The sequence below is a fragment of the Lotus japonicus genome, chromosome 1 (genome assembly GCF_012489685.1).
Source record: "Lotus japonicus ecotype B-129 chromosome 1, LjGifu_v1.2".
Taxonomy (NCBI): domain Eukaryota; kingdom Viridiplantae; phylum Streptophyta; class Magnoliopsida; order Fabales; family Fabaceae; genus Lotus; species Lotus japonicus.
In genome coordinates, this window is record NC_080041.1 from 118,580,082 (window position 1) to 118,602,864 (window position 22,783).

The window sequence follows — 22,783 nt, forward strand, 5'->3', positions numbered from 1 at the left end:
TTTGAATATCTAGGGTAAAATATAAAAACGGTAGAATTTTAGGAATCTAGCATGTGTGAAAAACGACAAATAAAGGTTCAAAAAGTCAACTAGGAGATTTTCTGCTGATGGCTTCACCAAACCTATGGTCCCATTTGCATTCAATTTTAGAGACCAAGAATGTTAAAACACCAAAGTTTTTAAACCAATCTCATTGATATGATAAAACAAGCCTACTGTAAAATCTCTTAACATTGTTACCAAAAACACTGTATAGGTCACGGATCTTATCAATCAGGTTCATTATTTATCAAGACTCATAATGTGAACCTGAAAATGGAATGCAAGATATTAAATATGGTATTGCTGTAAAGCAGTATAGTTGACAGAATGTGGTGACTATGCTCTTTAAGTCTAAAGTAGTTGTAACATGTACCTTGTGAAGGACATGAATACATGCCCCATATAGATGTATAGCAGCATCTTTTAGCAAATCCCACAAACAAAAATAACACAACAATCCCAGCTACAGTTTGACTTCTCTTTTTGGAATCCACAAGTGCAGAAATAAACAAAAGTTACAAAATAAGGTGTCGATTCATGTGAATGGAGGAATAGCAACAACCATCATAAATCCCAACAGATGCAAAAATTCGGTTCCCCGCAAGTAAAGCCTCTAAACTAGAGAAGCCGAAGGTACATTGTGTCTATCATTCAGAATATACAATGGCAGCCGTCAAGTCTCATCAGAAATCAGAACTGCGAAGATTTTTCTAATACAAACCTTGTCATTTACAATACAATAGGCATACAACTGTCATCTTTTGATCAACTAAGGGAACGCTTAGCCATCAGCCTAAAGAATTGATTCGAGTTAATCTAAATGAAAGGTCAGAACTCAGAAGAGAATAACAAATTGATCAAGCGTCATTAATTGGTCTTCGAAGAGCAGAATAAACAGCTGACCGGAAAAGAGGGGGTACCTCTTCTGTCATCACCTCTGCATCCAACTTTTCGATAAGGGGCCATATCTGCCAGCAAAAATATAAATGTGGTTTAATGTCAAAATGTTATGTAACTCCAACTAAATGTTTTGATAAAAAATTTCAGTTAACCATTTTCAGGGATGCATGCTGCTTGAACAAAAATGAAGGAGTTCTGCAGAAACATTAGATTCGGATTTTAACCAAACAAAACAAAGGGACACCAGTACTACACAAATCCAGAGCAATCTAATGGAAAATACATTTACGTTTTTACATATGCATATTGCAAAGGATTCCCAAAAACTATAGTGATATTTTCATGCAAGTGTGATAAAATGAACAATACCTCAGAAGCGTACTGTCTGGAAAAGGCCTTCACGTAGCCCAAAGTAGTGATACACCACTGCTCCTTTTCACCTATATTATAAGCATTACTTTTCTTCCCACCATTTGACTGACTGTAAAAGAGATTAAGAAATCAAAATATTAGGAAGTATTAATACCCACCCTTCCAAATAGAAGAATTAATTTAGTTAATCTTTAATATATATCTAAGTTAGAAGGACAGGCACAAAACCTGTCTTCAGGTTTCTGGTTCTCATTGTCTAATTCCATTGATGATGGTTCTTCAGGGTCCACTGCCATCTCATCAACTTGTACAGACTTCAATTCACGCAGTGTTCTAGCTTCCGATCCCTTCGGAAGACGCTCCTTCAATACATTTGAGAAGCTTTTGTACAACAAGACAAACAATGCCTGTATGCGCCCATAGACACCGACGCCATGAAAATACTTTGAGAAACAGATTAAATAAAGTGGTCCAAGGACCCACTTGAACCAGAACTATGAAACCTTGGCTGTTTAGCAGGCAGGAATGAGTTTAAATAAAAAGGAAATCCAAATTATCTCAACAAATCAAAGACAAGTAGACACTACAAGTGCAAGAATAAAGGCAAGCAATAATTGTTCAGTTATACTATAAGTGCCTTAAAACATGACAAAAATCAAAACATAAAAGGGGCTGGGTAAGCTCTTTAGTTTCCATCTTTTACTTTCTTGTACATTAGCAATCTGCTTAGGAGGATTTATTATCTTCCTTAATCATGTACTTCCGACCCTACTTCTAATAATAATTTTTTCATTGATTTTATTGCAATGTTGCAAAATAAATGAACTTTTAGATAGTTGTATAAATTGGTCTAAATAAACACACTCTCATATCTCTTCATTGAAATATCACCCTTCAACAAAAACTTGATGGAGAAAACTTATGTACAGTTCTATAGAAACTGTTGAAGTTGTTCACTATTCACTAATGGAAAACTCATCGACCCACTTTTAATAATTTATTAATTTTAACTTTTCTCTCAACAGACAATTAATCATGTTTAAGACTCCTTATTTCTTTAACCTTTAAATCCCTAATACTATTCTTTCCTTGTATATATTGATTTGATTAGTTGTAAATAAAGTTTAAAATTAGGAAACTACTTTAATTGCTGTATTTCAATCCCTAAAATTAAGGGACTCAGTTTCTTATCATTTAAAATATAAATTCAATTTTCCAAGAGCTTATTCTCCCAAGCAATTCAGTCAAACTACTTTGTTATTAAGTAATCAATTACCTCATTTTCACCAGCAGCTCGTGCAAGAAGAGCTTCCTTAGCTTCTAAAGATTCTTGAAGAGACACCACCTCCTCCTTTGATTTTTCAGCACGTAATTTCAATCTATTCAACCTAACAGGGTTTTCACCAAGAACCGGTTCACTATCCACCAGTGTGAGTTTTGACTCTGCAGCATCTAACTCTGCTTTTGCCTCCTTGGCAATTTCTTCAGCTGATGAAATATTCTTTTTAAGAGCCAATATCTCCTTTCTTAGATCAGAATTACGATTGTATGTCTTGCTGACTGCATTTCTAAGAACCTATTGGATGGAAAATTGGATGGAAATTAAAAAATGAAATGATCAAGCATGGTGACGATTTAAAAATTGAGTTGTGCGATTCGTAAACCATGATGATTGTCAAGTAACCAATTATCCCAAAAGCTTAAGCTAATAGGTAAGGGTCATATGAATGGTTTTATATTATATTCTGAGAATGACCAAAGCATGAAAAGTAAGATCTAATGTCTACAGCACTTAAATGTAAAAATCATAAGCTATCCAAAGCTGATCTTATCAAAATGCAAAAGAGAGGGTTCCACCTCCCTGTAGAGTTTACTGAGGGAGAGGAAATAGTTAAAAAATAAACTATCCATAAAACATAGATTAAGTACCTCCCATGGACGATCTGATGTGTGAAATAGCTCTGTATTTTCTGCTGAGAAGACCCATCTCACAATAGCTAGATTTGATACAAGTCGGTAGCCCATCATCCTGTCAATTGCTATTGCTGTCATTTGGGTGTTACTTTTCCAGAAAGAACTCACTTCAGCTATCAGCATGACTTGCTTATCCTCATCAGGACATACTTTTGCAATGACTTGCCCGTATCTCTCTAACACAGTTATTAAATGAGTGAAACTTTTGGATCCAATATTAAGAAGAGTTTGTACGACCACTCTGAGAGTAACTTCTAGACCATTATTTGGAAACACACTTTCATCAATCCATGAGATTATTTCACGGACAGGAACCTTCCCTTTAACCATGTTATTGAGCTCTCCAGACAGTACAAGTTCATTGTTTTCTTTATCATCTTCAGCACCAAAACTGAAGTTTGTTCCACCCTTTGGAGGAAGCAACTCTTCTAAACCAGGTGCATTTTCAATGCTCTGTACAAGATATCAGAAAATACAGATCAATTATATTTAATAAAAACTAGAACCTATTCAACTAGTTTGATTGCTTACAGAAAGGTATCCACTCATATAAACCTCTACATTAACAACAAAAAAAAGATGAAATTATTTCATGATTATCCTACATGAGATAATCACAAAATAGATCACAAGTGGCAATGCAGTAATGGATAGTTACCTGCTTAACTTTCTCCCAGTATGACAAGCGAACTTCTCTCTCCAAAACCTCCTGAACAAAGACACGTTGAGGGGCCCACCTCGGAAGGTCTAAGACAAAAGCCCACTCTTCCCATGGCCAGATGAACTGAAAGTTTGATCTGCATAGCAAAAACCATCAACCACTGTTAACGTGAATACACTAGAGAATCTTGCCCCAGTTGTCACTTTTGAAAGCAAAAGGAGAACTGATATAGAAGATATTTTTTAATTTAGCCCAAGTCAGTTACACTGGAAATTATTAAACCTAATTCCCAAACAAAACACGAGGACAGGAAATGAACAAACTACCTAAATTGGGCAGAGTTCGGGTTTAATACCAATTACAACATTGCAACCAATATTCACCTTTCAAGTTTTCTTATGGGCAGTGGACTGGGCGAGCCCCTAGAGGGGCGACGCCCGGGGTTCAGCCCGCCCAAAGGCGGGTGCCTGGCCTTAAAATGGGCCTCAACTTCAGAGGCCCAATTGGCCCAATGGGTAGTACCCAAGCCCTATAAATAGGAGGTAGATACCAATTGTAAGGGACTTTTGCTCATTTGATAAAATAACACATGAAATTCAGCACTCTCTCTCTCTCTCTCTAGCACATTCTTCCACTCTCTAGGTACTATCTCTTCCTCAATGTTCATTCCCAGAACATTTGGCGCCGTCTGTGGGGATCGAACCCACGACCACGTGGTTGTGGCGCGGGAGTAACGTTGGAAGGACCAGGAGATCTAGTATTGGAGCAATCGCTGAAATTCGAGTTCAAGGCAACAAACAATCAGGCAGAATATGAAGCTCTCATCGCCGGATTAAAGTTGGCGCGTGAAGTAAAGATCGGAAGGTTGTTGATAAGAACGGACTCGCAGTTGGTAGAGAGTCAAGTAAAGGGAACTTTCCAAGTCAAGGACCCCAATCTGATCAAATACCTTGAGCGAGTGCGATATTTGATGACACTTTTTCAAGAAGTTGTGGTAGAGTATGTTCCTCGAGCACAAAATCAGCGGGCGGACGCGTTGGCCAAGTTGGCGAGCACACGGAAGCCCGGCAACAACAAAAGTGTGATTCAAGAAACGCTAGCGTGCCCCAGCATCGAAGGCGAGCTCATGGCATGTGTGAACAGAGGGGCGACGTGGATGGGACCCATATTATCTATCTAGGCGGGGGACCCGGCAGAAGTGGAGCAATGCACAAAGGAGCAACGGCGCGAGGCGAGCCACTATACTCTCATTGACGGACATTTGTATCGCCGTGGTTTTTCGACGCCGCTGTTAAAATGTGTGCCGCCAGAGAAATATGAGGCGATAATGTCTGAGGTACATGAAGGAGTATGCGCAAGCCACATCGGGGGGAGGTCTTTGGCTTGCAAGGTGTTAAGGGCGGGTTTCTACTGGCCCACCCTCAGGAAGGATTGTATGGACTTTGTGAAGCGGTGTAAAAAATGTCAAGTGTTTGCGGATTTGTCCAAGGCACCGCCAAAAGAGCTGGTAACGATGAGCGCCCCATGGCCTTTCGCCATGTGGGGTGTGGATTTGGTAGGACCATTTCCGACCGCCAGGTCGCAGATGAAGTTTATATTAGTGGCGGTGGACTACTTTACTAAATGGAATGAAGCTGAGCCCCTGGCCAAAATAACCTCTGCAAAAATAGTCAACTTTTACTGGAAGCGTATTGTTTGCAGGTTCGGGATTCCAAGGGCGATCGTGTCTGACAACGGGACCCAGTTTTCAAGCAACCAAACAAGGGAATTTTGCAAGGAAAAGACTCAGCAGACTTTTCCTCCTGCTCCGCCAACGCCTTTTTCGCTGACTCCAGTTCGGCGCGCAACATTTCGAGCTCTGACTCCTTTGCAGCCAGCGCCTCGCCTCTGGCGGCCAAGTCCTTCTCAGCTTGGTCTTTTTCCTTTTTGCAAGCTTGGAGACTTGCGTCAAGGCCATCCGCTTCTTCCTTCATCAGCTTCAGATGATCCTCCAGTTCGCCGATTTTAATTCCCGCCGTACCAATCAACTTGTCGGCCTGGACTTATTCTTTGCCCGCTTGGTCCAACAGTTTATCAAAGCGCTTCTTCCAAGCGGCGGCGTCCTCCTGGTGCTTGGCATTCTCAGCCCTCAACCGTTCAGTTTCAGCAGCGGCGGCGTTGAAATTGTCAAACGCGTGGGCGAAGATGCACCCAGCGCGTAGAAGACAAGCAAGGGTCTCCTCCTTGGTCTCATTAATACCCCGGCTCAAAACTTCTTTTTCTATGGCGTCACGGTTGAGGCCGGTGAGTAAGAACTCCGAAGGTTCAATGGCGTTGGGAAGCATATTGTAGTAGCTAGAGGAGTCGCCCTCGGTGCCGGGAGCTTGCTCGATCCGAGCTGCTTCAAAGGTAGTGGCGGCACCAGGAGGGGGTCTTTCCTCTTGATGAGGCGGGGGAGATATGGACCGCCCATCATTCGTTGGCGGCGGGCTAGGAGGTGTGACTTGGCAAGGGGGAGACTTGGGGGTTTCTTTTTCAGGGCTGGATCCCCCATTTTTATTAAACCATTCCATCCAAGGTAGAAGAAGTATATCGGTTGACCAAGGAGAAAGATGAATTGTTTGCAGAATTAAGGGCCAATCTTTTAAAGGCTCAAGACAAAAGCTTATGCTAACAAAAACAGGAGGCTGGTTGAGTTTTCAGCGGGAGATTTTGACTTTCTGAAGCTCCAACCTTGTAGACGGCAACCTGTAGCTAGAAGAGCCAATGAGAAGTTGAGTCCTCGCTTTTAGGAGCCTTTTACAGTAAACTACATCCTGTATTCCATGTATCTCTATCAAAAGGCTGGCCAAATCTCATATCTCAGTCACTTCCCCCTAATCTGGACAGTTTGACGTACTTATCAAGTGGCGGGACTTACTAGACTGGGAGAATAGCTGGGAGACAGCATCAAAGATTCAACAAGATTTTCCCAACTTTTACGTTGAGGAAGTAGGAACAAGGTGGATCTTTTAGACGGGGGGGGGGGGGGGGGGGCAAATTTCTAATGTGTACCAGAGGAGAAACAGATGTTGTATAAAACCCCAAATAGTTCATAAGCTAATTGTTGCATAATAGCCTCGTACCAATGTAAGTATGAATTTATGTTAAGAACAACCAATATCCCATAAGATGGCAACACAAATCTTTTTCCTTTTTTACCCAAAAAAAGTTAGGTAAATTATCTAAAATTTATGGAAATATGATGTTACTAAACAGTGCCAAAAAATGTGACAAACAAACAGGAGTTTCACGTCAACAATTTGCTCAATGAATACGACCAGTGCAAAGAATTTTACTGCGACAATGAGAATTATGAATAGTATCTTTCAATATTATATTACAACTTTAGCAAATAAAACAGAAGCTTAAACATGATACTTTTTCAGTTCAACAACAAGCATGGAGAACAAGATATATTTTAAACAGAAATTGCACAACTATATGTTAGCAAGAATGATGAATCCCAAAATGCAATTGGTAAATTTCTGAACATACAAATGGTGTGAGAACCAAAGGATTAGGCGTGTCCGACACTCCATATCCAAATCAACAATCTTCTCAAAGAGAGCACGGACAGCTCCTGCTACAACTGCAGGAAAAGCTCCAGGAAGTGCCTATCATGTAGCCACACAATTAGAAATAATTAAACATGAAACAGAATTTAGATATAAAATGTGTACTGCAGCAGCAGTAATTCCTTAGTGAATGAGAAAAGAAGTCAGCAATGTTAATGACCCTACCTTGCAAAGATCAATAATAACCAGTGTGTAATACACCGGTTTGAAAGGCGGCTGTGGTAACATCAGCAGCTGCAAATGAAGTAAATATTGTATTACTAAAGCTGTCAAAATTCTAAGCCATATTCAGCTAATCATATAATTACAAGTCAAAAAACTTCAGCAATATCAGATTATAATAAGTACACTTAATTTACATGACTAAGATTTTTTGTTAAAATTGAGACAAAATCCATGCTTTCTCCCATATTTTCCACCCTGTTAAGGATAGTTTCCTGTTAGTGAACTGTTCAGTTTCTGTTCAGTTTGTATTGATAGAGTTAGTTATTCCAGCTGTCATATGGCAGCTGTATAGTAAGTTAGAGATCCTTAAGATCACTCCTTGTATATAAACCAGAACATTGTACGTATCTCACTTCATAGAATACAGTTTTCCATTTCTTGCTATCTCTCTCTCTCTACCCTATCTCCTTTTCTATTACGGTATCAAGAGCAATCATTGATCCATAACCAAGTCTTCTGTCAACAACCTTCCTGCAAGTGCTCCAGCTACGTTTTCTATTACATTAGATACCTTTGGCTTTATTACATTTTTGCAATATATCCTTCAATTTTGGTACTGTACCAGAAGCATTATTGAGTTTGAAGCTTTCTTTACTGATCATTTAGGTAAAAAACACTTTAAAGCTGGTCACATTTTACAAACCAGCCTGCGACACATTGCTTGCTGATATTTTTGTGGGGGAAGCCTCTGTTTTTCTAGCATAGCTACTGCTTGCCAGCCACTAAATACCCACAGGTCTCTGTTCACAGCCCTTTTCCGACACACCCACTGCTCCCCATGAGTCTCTGTTCACACAGGTCCCAGTTGAATTTATGTTCGTGTTGTACTTTTCACACTAACAGGTCATCTGTTAAATATTTACTTGTTTTCTGCTCTTCACACTCATGCCCTCTCTGTTATTTTTTTATTAATTCCATCATATTTGTTTTCTGGTGATTATATATTTAGACAATAACAGATGATTATCATTATGAATATTTCTTTAATTTTGAATAATTCTTATTTTGAGCAATTAAGAGTGTATAGTACTATGAACTATGTCTTGTAGTTCTATCTATAACCTTTCATAGAGGGGCCATCCCATCATAGCATTTTTGGGGTTGGCCACTCCACACTGCCATGGCAGCTTGAGATTGATAACCATGCAGTGCATTATGGGTACAGACCACTCAACTAAAGTTTCTCTTGCTTCTTTCTACTACGACCAAACACCAAGACCAACCACCGAAAGATAATCTTGTGTAAGTTTGCAATTTTACATCATACCTGTGAGAATATTGTCTCTGCCATCAGGAACTCATATCTGAAGGAAACTGGCAGGCCAGCCATGAAAAAAGCACATTCCTTTCGACTAGCTTTGCATGAACCCCAAATGAGAAAAGTTAAAATTACATAAAGAACATTTAACAGAAAAAAGGGTGAACAGGGAAGAGAGGACTAAAATGAAGGACCAGACGAATTCTAATTTTTAAACTCAAAAATAAATGCACATACCCTAAGTTATGTAACATGAAAAATATTAGAAAACAGTCAATGGAGAATTAAAAATATAAACTTGAGTAGACAAAATTGACAAGCCATCATGTGTTTTATATTTTTTTATTTTTTTCTTTGATCACAAACTCATCAGAGGGTCACTACAACAGTACAACTCTTCTAGTATAAAGAAACTTAAGAGTGTATACAAACCAGCCATTGAAGAACAGAAGCACATCTAGCAGATACTCTTCCATAACAAATCGATCTATTGGCTGTATATCCTGCCATCGAAAAGGTTCTTCTTGAATACACATATACAGTTGGAAAAAAACGAGATTCAAATTATTTAACAAAAAAAACTAAAAACCTAGTTTAAGTAATATGATAACACATGAACACTGAAGAGCTTAATATGTCAAGGAAATAATCAGTACATGCTTCATGCAAAAAGCAGTCTGATCCTCACTAAATGAAAAGTAAAATCATACTTTTGGGAGTTATTCCAAGAAGGAATTTAATTAGAGAAACGAGAGAACCACAAAAGCAGACAATGAAATACACTCTAAACCACAAAATACAAGAAAAAATACATTAATATATTGTTCAACCATGAAATACCATCTTAGACAAAAGGATATTAACAGGAACAAAATAGAAAAGACGATGCATCATTCACATCAAATAATTCCAACCTTAAACAGGTTAAATGTGTTAAATGTAGACAACCAAGCTAATTTAAGAAGAAAAAAATCACCTGTAATTTATATGTAAGCTTGAATTAGCCACTCTATCAAGGATTAAATCAAAACATTCTTTTATTCCACTAATATTTTAATAGTTGTAGATTAATTTGTAATCAATGAAAACAGATGTATCTATGTTCCATTGTTCCAAATATAAATACTGAATAGAAATGCCTAACTAGGGAATGATATGGTTTTCTGAAAGCGGTTGTGCCATAGATGCTGAAATCTAGTATCAATGAACATTCAAATATTATTTGGTGAAAAGTCATGGAAGTTTCTGACAGTTGCATCATTTGGTAATAAACTCTCTTGAAATTTAAAAATGCTATTACATGAGAATTGTTTCTAAGGAACTTCATAGTCTTGACAACCACAGCATCATTTAAAAGTATACCCATACTTCTCAAAGGAACCTGTAGCTTTTAGGAAGTGATAGGAACTCAAGGTTAGGGGTTAGTTAGTTAGTTAGTTAGTTATACTTAGTGAGTTAGTTAGAATGTTATTGAGGCATGTAGCCTATAAATAACAGACATTAGAGAGTTAGGGGGATCTTTTTAGTTCATTTTGGGTTTTGGGGCCTAGGAAGAGGGTGTGGACTCTCTTGAGATTGAGTGTTGACTCTTTCTCTTGTACTCTGCCCTGATTCTCAGTTTGGGAATTAGGGTTTATCATCAATAAAACATCTGGTTCTAACATTGGTATCAGAGCACCGATCTGGTGCCTGAACCACCAATTCTTTGCTGCGCTATGGAAGAAGCAAGGAGCATGGCAAGAATTTCAGAGGAATTGGTGAGGAAAATTCCAATTTTTGGGGGTGATGATGCGTATGACTGGGTACACAGTTTGGAGCGTTTCTTTCTGTTGAAGAAGGTGAGAGAGGAAGACAAGATGCAAGCAACCATGGAGGCCTTAGAAGGAAGGGCTCTTACCTGGTTTCAATGGTGGAACAGTTGTAATCCCAATTCATCATGGGAAGGGTTCAAGATTGCAGTGGTGAGGAGGTTTCAGCCTTCCAAGTCTCAGAATCCATTTGAGTTGCTTCTTTCTCTGAAACAGAACGGAACAGTGGAGGATTATGTGGTGGAATTCGAGAAGTACGTTGGAGCTTTGAGAGGAATTGATCCCGAGTTTGTCACAGGCATCTTCTTGAAAGGATTGAGTAAGGAAATTCAAGCGGAAGTGCGATCAGATGAACTTCATTCTCTTTCTGGGGTTTTTCAGGAAGCAATTCTGATTGAACAAGAAAGGAGAGGGTTGAAGTTGGATTCAGCGGCAGAGAGAAAACGAACCTTTGAAGTAGAGGCGTCGCCGGAGAATCTTGAGACCACGGCGGTGAGGGCGATTCAGGGGGAATCAGAGGTAGAAGCGCCGCAGAAACCAGAGCCTGAGGCGGAGGAGAAAGAACGAGCGGCGGAAGTGATTCAGAAACAAAGTCTTGAAACAGAGGGTGAATCAGAGACAAGAGCGGAGGATGCAAGGCGTTTGGCCACCGAGGCGTTGCGGCAAAAGGAATCGTTCGTGGGTGAGAAGAGGGAAAATTTCCCTGTTTGGCCCCAAATTGACAAATTAGGGTTCCCCGGATCAGGAATTTCTGAATTGGGGGAAAAGAGAACCAAGTTCTGGCCTGGAGGGGAGGAGATGGTGAATCGGCCGCCGGCGAAACCACCTCACATGGCGGAGTTATGGGTTTCGACGCTGATGGAATTGGTTCGGAAGAAAGCTGACGAGCGAGCGATCTTTCTCATGCGACGGAAGACAGGACGGCCACCGGCGGAACCGCCGGATTGGTGGGGCGATGGCGACCGAGGCTCGGCGCCGGTAGAACTGATGAGTTGTGGGCGGAGGAGCTCGCATGGTTGCATAGCAGGGAAGGGCACGGTTTGGGTTGTCAATGCCAATGGGCCAAGCTCCAATCCCAGTGGGAAGGACATGGGCCTTACGGGATACTGGGCCCAACTTCAGAAAATGATTCAGGGTTTCAATTATGATGTTGGGCACCAACAGTATTGGGCCAAGGAGTGTGACACTACTCCACTTCAGTTTTGTGTGCCGGGACGTAATGCACCTCCCTCGGTGGAATCACTGAATTCTGGGAGTGACACTCTTCTCCCAAGCAAGGCAGTGCTGGAAGTAGCATACAAGAGTCTTCTCCAGAATTTTAGTAGGGCGGTGTGGCCACTTCCACCACCGGCGAAACCGCCAGACTTGAAGGGCAGTGGCAGAATGATCCTCACGTCGATTGATTTGTCGAGTTGTGCTGTGTGGAGCTGGGAAAATACAAACCAAGAGCATAGCGAGCAGGCAATTGGACTTACATATTGGGATAAAATGTTTGACCAAATTGGCCATGAGTGGGATCCTGGTGTCTTGTTGCAAAAAGCTCAGAGTTATTTGCTGGCAGCTCAAGGAGAAGACAGCAATGGGCACGTAAATGCTTGGTCATGTCAACCTAATGTTTCTGTAGCAGCTGGGTCTCAAAGCTTGGGTCCTCAAAGTGGTGATTTCAATGTTTTGGTTTGGAGGCAAGAACAATATTGGAGATATCAACATCTTGGTGATAGTTGGACATTCACCCAACTTGGGTCACTTGGAGGAGGGTTTATTTTGGGGGCTGATTCAATTACTGCACTACTTGTGAATTTGTTGGCTGGTTGTGGGCAGATGCTTTCCAATACTTACAGGGCTGGAGTTTGGTGCTTTCGGCAGTGGGATCCAGGTGGAAGTTGTGATTATTGTCACTTTTGCATAGTAGGCATCCTTGTTCACTGTTCTAGTTTGCTTTTTGTTCCTCACCTTGAGGACAAGGTGAATTTTCAGGGGGGGAGTATTGATAGGAACTCAAGGTTAGGGGTTAGTTAGTTAGTTAGTTATACTTAGTGAGTTAGTTAGAATGTTATTGAGGCATGTAGCCTATAAATAACAGACATTAGAGAGTTAGGGGGATCTTTTAGTTCATTTTGGGTTTTGGGGCCTAGGAAGAGGGTGTGGACTCTCTTGAGATTGAGTGTGGACTCTTTCTCTTGTACTCTGCCCTGATTCTCAGTTTGGGAATTAGGGTTTATCATCAATAAAACATCTGGTTCTAACAGGAAGCCTCCTCAAAACATTTTTTCAGAAATACTTATGAATTTTCTGATATAAAGCACCAAAAGCTTGAGTTATGGCAAACCCAAATAACAGAAATACAAAAAAGAATGATCAGTTCTTAATTCTTATATTCTTTTTGTTTTCAAGAATAGATAAAAACAATCTCTTAAATATCTAACGATTGCACTGAGATAAATTCTCTGTATTAAAGACATTTTGCATGTGTGGATGACTAACAAGATTAGACGTAAAGGAGGTCATTGTAAGGGTTTGTGGTTACAAGTACAACCCTTAGTATGCCAAGCTAAAATATATACCATTTAATGAAGTTATGGAGTGTAACCCCTTGTTTTTATGTTTGTATACCTATATTAGTACATGTTCTCCTACGGAAAAATAGAACAACAAAGATGTTATTTCATACTTTTATTGTCTTCATCTCTCTTACTATTATATGTATATTATTTACAACAAAAAAGAAAAGGAAATTTTGGCAGCCTATGCAATAAGATTTAAAAGACTTGCTAACCATGCCAATAATGCAGATCAAATCTTAAATGCTTCAAGAAAAATATATACTCACTTCAACAATTCAAAAATAAGAGAAATACAGCTGATTAGTGCGTTAAGATTGTTGAAAGTCTTAACTCAGCTTTTGAATACAAACGCTCAAATAAAATGGGTAAACAGAACTTCACCCACAGAAAAATAGAATCTCAGCCAAATGGTAAGCAAAAAGAAGTTTCCGTAGACAAGATTAAACGCAAAAGAAATTAGTGATAAGATGCTGGAACAGTGTCGTTTAAAAAGGAAGTCACCTCAGTTTTACTAGAAGGAAATATGTTTAACCGACGCATCCGTTGAGGATATTTTAATTCTGCCTCATGCTTTTGTTTACCAATAGATATGCCAGATGGATCTGAAGGCGGGTTTGGTAAGTTGGGGCAGCTTATTGGCCCAAATTCATGGGACTTCCCAGCAACCAGCTGAGCTTCAAATGAAAGATGAGGTCTTGGAACTAACAATCAAAAGGATAAACATAATCAATCAGGGGAATAAACACATGAAAACAATGGCAAGCCATGTCATGAAAAATATAACCAGAGAAGGAAAGGAAAAAGTAAGTGAATGAACAAATTGTTCACAGCAGTGAGGTAATATTATATATCATAAGCTTCCAAACAGTATTTGAGAGGTACACAACTTCAACATACATGACTCAAATAAACTAACATAAGAATGGAATTTGAAAGCAAAGCTTGAAAGCAACATTATAAAACTCAAACCAATCATTGTATTAATTGAGGTATTGGGTCACCGGAGCACTAGTCAAACAAATATACATATTCTATAGTGTGACACAACTTATACATCAATAATGCACGGGAAGAATAAGGGTACTCATGCACATAGTTATCAATTGTATACTTGATTAATCACACCAGTACACATCGATAATATTTGTGAAAACAATAATGGAGGCAAGAAGGTTTGGCAACAAGCTGCATCCCTTTTTTTCAAAAGCTGTGAAAGGTTCTACATATGAATAATTGTTCAGCCTCAATACCACATACATCCACATAGTTATCAATTGGACACTTGTTTAAGCACACCGGTACACACTGATAAAATTTGTGAATGCCTGACAGAAAACAATAATGGAAGCAAAGAGGTTTGGCGACAAGCTGCATCCCTTTTTTCAAAAGCTGTGAAAGGTTTTACATATGAATAAAATCTCAGCCACAATACCACTAAAATTCAAATATTTGGGATCTCAATGTATATTTTAGCTAAAACGAAGGTTTAGTTCAAGACATTCTCTGTAAACCTTACATTAAAAGGTATCGGATTTGGAAGTAAACGTGAATTATGAACATGCTTATATTGGGACAAAATGCACAGAAATTACGAGAGTGAAAAACAGTAAAAAGGATTTTATTCTTGTTAAAGGTGTAGTCGCATCACCAAATGCTTTCCAAGTGGAAAAGAGAAAATTACCACTTTCAACTTTCCATCCATTGCTTGATAAACCCTGTATTCTGTCCCACAAGTCTTCCAAAAAATCCTGCAAAAAAGTAGTTACAAAATGTTATGAAAATGATCCCACTAAAACCCCATTTTAACAACTTTTAAAAATGGATGGTAAATAGAGATAAACCTAATAAGATGAAAACATGTTTTTCATTATGTTGCAATAAAATATAACTTTAATTTGCCAATATTATTCCATGGATCCAAGGTTTTAAATCGCAGTCAACAGCCAAAATTGGAGCTTCACTTCCAAGAAATTTTGCATGGATCTATTTCCAATTGTTTAAAAACAAGACACCATTAATTTTAGAATCGAATAATTACAGGTTACAGCCCATGTTAAACACTTTCTCTGAGAAGCGCAGAGATGAGACATGGCACCGATATGCAACAGAATTAGAGATGACCCATTAGGGATTGAAGGTCTTGTGTCTGAAACAAATGTCCAACATGATGAATCAAACAGGATAAGAATTAGTACAGGGTAAGATAGAGAATAGTATAAGAACATAGGGATTTAACCCCAGATACAAAAACGAGCTGACAACAAGAAGCTCGCATTATCCATTGCTCTGCGCGACAAAAGCACATGATAGCACTGGCTGCGACACTGGCTAAGGCGGGTAGAAGTGGGCAGGGGGGCAAAGTAGGTAAAGAGTTTAGCTTCTTCATCTATCTGCTCTTATCTGACTCCTTAGGCCAAACAGAATTATACAAAAATACTATTTGGCTCACATTAGCATTCCTAAATGATATTTCTTTAAGCTCAGCCTCAAATTTACAACGAACCCATAATAAAAATACTCTAAAACTAGGAATTCCTTTTTATTCACAAATCTTAAAGTGACATATTTCAAATTCGTGTATTTACTTTTCCCCTATGTTATTCTACAGGGGGTAGGTGTCATAAGTTTATAACCAAAGACAATTATATGATAGTACGGTAAGCTCCTGAGGTTCTGTTATAACTACACTGAATACACCAGAATAAGACCAAAATCTTAAAAAGTTACATTCAGAAGAAACTGATAATGATATGTTGCTCAAGGAACAGACCAAGAACTTATATAAAGTATTAGCTAAACAGAAGCCAACCTTGTGGTTAACATCTCTCTCAATTTCAACATCGCTCTCAAAGAAGGATAAACCAGTGTCAAAAGTACGCCTTCTGATGCTAAAGTAAGCTTCAACACCAACCATCACTCTCTCAATATCTTCAGGAACTTGCTGTGTAATTCAATAGAAAGTAGAATTGAGTGAGTAATGAAATTAATATTGCAACTTGAACACGAATGCATGCACATATACGTATGTATGTACATAAAAATGTTATCATAGCTGTTCTATCATTTCCTACAAATTTTATAACTGCTCAACATAATGAGAGGATCAGCAATTCAGCATTCTAGGCATTAAATTCTTTATTCAATGTAAAGTTGCTCACACTTGACTGACATATCACTGCAAGGCCTCAACCAATGCTATTAACTTAAAAGTCATCCACCCATAAAAAGAAGATGCAGTGAGTCTCTCTATTCACATACAACATCTACACTACAGATAGATGACTACAACCATTAATCAGCAGAAAATAAGTGAAACTTGATTTTATAAGCAATTAACCCTTCAAATTTATAATAGTACGTATTACTTGAAGACACTACTGGATAAAAATAAGAACAAATACTGAAATTAAAAGATGTAATAATCAGATGGAAAAAATTCGGAAAAGAACAAAGGAATATGTTAAATTGAAAGGTCATAATGCACATAGAAAAGTTGCTCCAACAGTTATCCTAAATTATAAAAAGTCAGCCAAGATCCAAGTATCAAATAATTACCTCAACAAGTTCTGCCCCACCCCATGGGAGGCATGATAAAATGCAAGTTATGTAAAAGTCAGCACATGGCTGCCATAACGGATTTCCTTTTTCTTCATCAACTGTTGTGGCAGCTGACGATAAAAATGTTTCAAAGACGCCCACCAAAGAGCCAGGCTGAACAACCTTACTACACATCTAAGGAGTTCACAAGAAAGCAACAAACAGAAAAGTTAGATTCAGTTACATCAAATGCACCAGAACTGAGGAAAACTAGAACATAGAAGGACAAGAATAGGTAAACTGAATGTGAATATATTTAGAACTAAAAGTTGTCCAGGGGGCAAGGGCATGTCAAAACTCAAAAAGACTAGTGAAGTAGAAAAACAGAAAAGAAGTTGAAGGTAACTGTAGCACAGTTTTAGAATTTAGACCAGAAAAATCATACTCTAACAAGGAATAATAATTTATCAATGTAGGATAAACCCTACTGGGACCTGGAAATTTAGAAGGATTTCCTATCTTCCTCATACTATGAAGACTATACCAGTCAAAAGTTATTGTGCGAGTACAGGTACACTATTTTTCTACAAAGAATAGCAACAACAATGCATACCATAACAGTTATAAGCCGCATCAGAATTCGAACTCCGTTGCAGTTTCCAGAATCTAATGCATCCTAGAAAAAGAGTAAAAAAAATATTGAGAGGCATACAAGAGAATAATTATAGGAAGTCAAAAGACTTAGTAGAGGCATTAAAAGGTCAAAGTAAATCATTACATCAGAGTATTTAAAGAAAATTATATATATATAAAATGGCACTTACTTTGAATGAACAAAAGAATTACAAACTGACTATTTATATTGAAACCCAATTGGTAAGAAAAATTAAATTGGCAAGTCATATTGTGGCATCAAATCAAACAAGCAATTTAAGTGAAGTCAAAGCTTGGTGGATTTAGGAATCTATACAAGTCCATCATCACAGCCTTAGTCTGTAAAATAGGTAATGAGTGATTTTGGTGGTGTTAAGCAGTTTTTGTATCATATATATAGTCAAAAGACAAGCACCCAAAAATCACAAGCCCATTGGTTAGACAGAACCGAAGGGCAGATGAGATTCCACCTTTGATCATGGCAGGAAGCATGGCACCTCCATGGACAGTGCTCCACGCCCATGCTATAAGGTTTAAGAATTACTAGCCAATGCTCAATGAATTATAGACAGATTATTCATGTATGAAAGAGTCCAATGCTCAATTCATCTCCAGCTAATGAATTATTGTTAACCAATAGAATGAAAGACCGAGCAAATACAACAAAAAGAAACCAGTTTAGTAGCTTCAGTCGCTTAATTGCCTACCTGAAATTTTGTTTGTGTTTTCTCCACAAACTTCTTCACTAAGTCCTCATTTTCCAAGTTAATCAAGCCAATCTGAACAAACATAGGGTACTCAGAAACTTCAATTTGGAAACTACAAGTCACGAGAATATTCACAAACATACTTGAGAAGCTAATCAAGTTTAAAACACATATAGGTATAGAATCAGAAATAGAAGTATAGAAAATTAATATAAATTGACATTTGCTGCAAATTGGATCACGTAAGAGGACAATACGAAAATGAAAGAGGAACAAATGTGTCAGACTAGGTCAATTATGTTGCTTTTGCTATTCTCTATGTGTAAAATTTACAAGTTTTTTCAATATTGTGTTGGTCATATGCACTCCGAATTTGAAATACACACCAGTATACGTATTTTATAAGCATTCTGACTGATGTTTGAGAAAACTAAAAAACGCATAATGCTCCCTAAAAACACTGTAGTACAAATGAATTTGATAAAGGGTATGTCATAACTACAACAACAATAAATTAGTATTCGCCAAGTTTCTAGTTCTAATTGATCAAAAGAATTCATCAAGTTTACACATAAACAAAACCTCTAAAAAGGTAACATATGCGCTCACGCACCCATCACCATGATCATCATAATGTGAGCATCTCATTCTTAGCAGTATTCATGCATCATACATACATGTTCAGATTAAGAGTATTGGAAAATACAGAAGAAAAAAAAATCACAGGCACGCTTTGCGACTCAAGAGGAGATCTTTACCAGGGTTCCATACAAAGGAATCTTGTGAGGCAATTGCTCGGAACATGCGAGAACGAACTGCACCAAAGCAATAAAGCAAATATCACAAATACCATTAAAACGCAGAAAAAGACAATAGATAACAATTTATCATACACTAGAGTACTAGACAAAATATCCACATGTCCAAATTTGATGTTGATAAAGTATATAAAAACAAATATCTTAATTATCAAAAAATAACATAGAGAAACACATGGAGGGGCAGCTAAAAATTCCAAATTCCAAATACTGTGGTTGTAATCAAGCTTCAATGTTCAGATTTCAAAAGCAAATGTTCCTATTGGAAGAAAGCACACTTCAAATTCACAGATAGACATGTTTTCCCCATCTTTTATACGTAAGCACAGAGCACTACTTGTTCATATTACCCATTTCAAATTCACAAATAAGGTCTTAACTCGTTCATGTTGGTGGAAAATTAAGAACGAGAATTGCTTCTACTTGCTTGGTATAACTTAAAGGCATGATTTCATACACATGACTAGAAAACAAACAAAAATGAAAAACCTGAAATCATTTCAATTATTTCAAGAAATGACCTAACCTAACCTAACCTAATCAGCATAACACTGAGCCATTGAGGCGAATGTCAAACAGAGGAATCGAAGTATACCTCCAAAATCTCATCCTGGGAGAGGTCAGGTTCTCGGCGAAGTGCGCCAAAGCAGGTTTCCTGAAAGAGAAAACGAGAGAAATTAGGGATTTCGGAATCGATGAATTCCAAAATTGAAGGCGAAGAAATGGAGAAAGAGCGAACAATGTGGTCTTTGAAGTCGGAGGAAGCTCCATATTCGGGGCTCTTGTCGCCGATTCGAAGAAGAAGACTTCTCCAACTGCTCATCGTGTTCTGCTTCTGCACCGCACACACCAGAGAGTGAAGGGAAGTGGTAGCAGAAATAGGGGTTTTCAGGGTTTTAGATTCCCAAATTCGATTTCAATTTCAACCCTAACACGAGGGTGCTCATGTCTGTTTTTTATTTTGAAAAGTGTCTATTTTGATTTTTGAGAATTAATAAGTATATTTGTTTAATTTTTTTTAAACACTTAAACTAGTCACTGATTTTGTAGATTGAGTTTGATAAATGACACGTTCAAAAAAAAAAGTTTGATAAATGACGTTCAGTAGTGGTCATTTTCATAATTAATGACAATGATCACTACTAAACGTCATTTTTTCGCCGAAGGACTAAAATTAAACATACTTACAAAATCAATGACTAATTTCACCATTAACTCATATTTTTTATTACATATTTTAGAATGAGTGGACGGTGTCTTGGTGGTATTTATTTAATATGGTTAACTAAAATTATTGTCCCTTGTATAAGAGGTGAAGCTTTAAAATCGTCTCTCGTCAGAGTAAAGTTTGAATATAATATTTAATGTTTAGAAAATTACTCAATTTTGGTCATCGTTGGAAAAATGAACTTTGGTGACCGTATCACGTATACGATAATGCTGATGTGACACACCGTTTGTTTTAATGATGGATCAAAATCAAATATTTTTTAATGAGGACCTGGTCTAAATTTCCACAAACAAACACAAGGATGATGATGATGCGACTCATCTTTCTCCAACATTTGGGCTAGATGAGACTCTCATTAAATCCATCACCATTTGCAATTCCAAAAATGGCGTAGGCCGGTGGAGGGTAGTGATTGTTATGTGTGTTTAAGCGAGTTCCAAAAAAAGAAAGCCTAATGCTGAAGTGAAATCGCAAGACCAAGTTCTTCTTCACGAGATCTGGTTCTTCTTCAAACGCAAAATCCGAAGCCAAAATCCCCATGCTTAAAGAAGCAATGAAGCTTGAAGCCATTCCCAAAGCTCAACGACGGTTCCAGAACCCCCACCCTTTCTACTTCATGTTTGATTTTTTACGAAGGTGAGTTCTTTGTCTTCTCACCCAGATCTCTTAAGGTGATTTCAGAGATGACTTTTCACATATTTTGGTTTTGTTTATCAGTGTAGGGTTGTATGTTGAAGGTTGGGTGGTCTGAGGATTTTTGGAATTGGGTTTTCTAGGTTTTTTGGGGATGGACTTATGAGTTTTAACTATTAATTTATTGAGATGGAGAGAAAATGTCATGGGTAGAAAAAGGATGAAGATGAAGAAGATGAATAACGTATGAATATAAGAGAGGAGAGAGGGAGAGCATATGAGGGTATTTTTATACTATAACTTTTTATTTTTTTTGGAAGCTTGATTTTAATGGTGGCAATGATGAATTCATGCGGAAAGATGAAAAAGAAGAGGGATGCAGGATTAAGAACTAATCATTTTTATTAAGAATTTTGTAATTTTTATTTTTAATTAAGTTAGACTAGGTCTCTCTGTACAAATGAATACTCGACTTTGGTCTCACATTAAAACATGTGGTGTGTCACATCAACATCATCGTACACCTAATAATGTCATCGGAGTCCATTTTTCAGGCGATGACCAAAACTAGGTAATTTTTCAATAGAGATTATATTCAAACTTTACTTAGACGATATACGATATTCAAACTTCGCATATTATACAGGGACCAAAAACCTAGTTAACTAGAGGTGTTTGTTAGAAAATCGGGTGTGATAATCCTGGATAAAGTCAAGAATCGTGAGCGTCCACTTTCCGAACAAATTATTTCGACCCTGTAATTGCCTGGGTTCACGAAATCTTTGTTGGGATAATGCTTGACAGTCAATCTGTTTCTTGGCACAAGAGAACAGATAAATAAAGTAGAGAGATGTTGTGTTGTTCGAATATCTGTTTCAGAATACTGTTTCTGGTTTTCTGTATTTTTTCCTTAGGCTGCAAGCAACCTTATATAGAAGCCCAGGGGCTCCGCCCCTTGGACCCCGGTTCGTATTCGCGGTCAATTATGCGTTGGCTCACCGAGCGTGCACTCCGCACTAACCTGACTCGATTCTGAGCCTAACGCGTAATTGCATCAGCCTATAGTAGATCACATTACTACTAAAATACATTGATGATTCTAAAATCACCAACAGTGTTAAAAGTGGGAAACACTCGCGTACTCAACCCACAAGCTCGCAAAATATGAATGACGTACCAAGCCATGAACTATGAGCCCGCATGTATGGCGGGTCAACCTACGGTATTAGAGATTTTTTCTTTTTGGGAGAGGATTTTTATCCTTTGATTGATCCCGGCACCTACAAGGTTTTTTTTTTTTGAAAGAACCTACGCTACTGTTTGGTTCAAAGGAGGGGAGGGGAGGGGAGGGGAGGGGAGAGATTACAAGGATGAATTAGTATTTACTTGTTTAATACGGCTCAGAATTTAGTAAACTGCAAATTTTTCTTAGCAATAATTATTACTGGAGGGGATTCGTGAGGGAACTAATAAATATAATATGCTGGAATTGGCAATTGGGCTAAACGCTGTCTTCATGAGGAAATTGGGTGAAGGGACTCTTATGGGCCTCATTGTGTTTTTATTTTGGATATGCTGTCAACAAAGGTTGGCGTTGCCCAATAGTTCCATGTTTACTTACAAGGTTTTCAAAGACAGGTGATTTAATTCCCAATTTAACTTTAGGGGAGCATGGGTGCCCAAATAATTCATGGATTTCACATAGAAACATTGTTCAAGGATGCCAATTTTAGAGAGACGAACTTTGATTAGAGATATGCTAGCTAATTAATTAGGTAAAATAATGGTTCCTCCAATAAAATG

General features: G+C 38.1%; 1 protein-coding gene across 1 annotated transcript; it reads right to left on the reverse strand.

Moving 5' to 3' along the window:
• Positions 1-557: 557 nt before the first annotated feature.
• On the reverse strand, positions 558-20,057 carry LOC130729769 (nuclear cap-binding protein subunit 1). The gene is made up of 19 exons (XM_057581607.1): positions 19,856-20,057; positions 19,712-19,771; positions 19,057-19,113; positions 18,299-18,370; positions 17,551-17,613; positions 16,956-17,132; positions 16,210-16,341; positions 15,082-15,148; positions 13,902-14,101; positions 9,461-9,531; positions 9,038-9,122; positions 7,711-7,779; positions 7,466-7,584; positions 3,947-4,085; positions 3,244-3,741; positions 2,591-2,890; positions 1,543-1,721; positions 1,312-1,423; positions 558-1,010 (listed from the first exon to the last, which is right to left on the reverse strand). The coding sequence occupies exons 1-19, from the start codon at positions 19,937-19,939 to the stop codon at positions 900-902; spliced, it is 2,595 nt and encodes an 864-aa protein (XP_057437590.1). The 5' UTR covers positions 19,940-20,057; the 3' UTR covers positions 558-899.
• Positions 20,058-22,783: the final 2,726 nt, after the last annotated feature.

Coding starts and splice junctions, on each gene's coding strand:
- LOC130729769 (XM_057581607.1), bottom strand. CDS start 19,939: ATGAGCAGTTGGAGAAGTCTTCTTCTTCGAATCGGCGACAAGAGCCCC. Junction 17,133..17,550: donor TGCGGCTTATAACTGTTATG/GTATGCATTGTT, acceptor TGAACTCCTTAG/ATGTGTAGTAAGGTTGTTCA. Junction 7,585..7,710: donor TTATTATTGATCTTTGCAAG/GTAGGGTCATTA, acceptor GCTACATGATAG/GCACTTCCTGGAGCTTTTCC.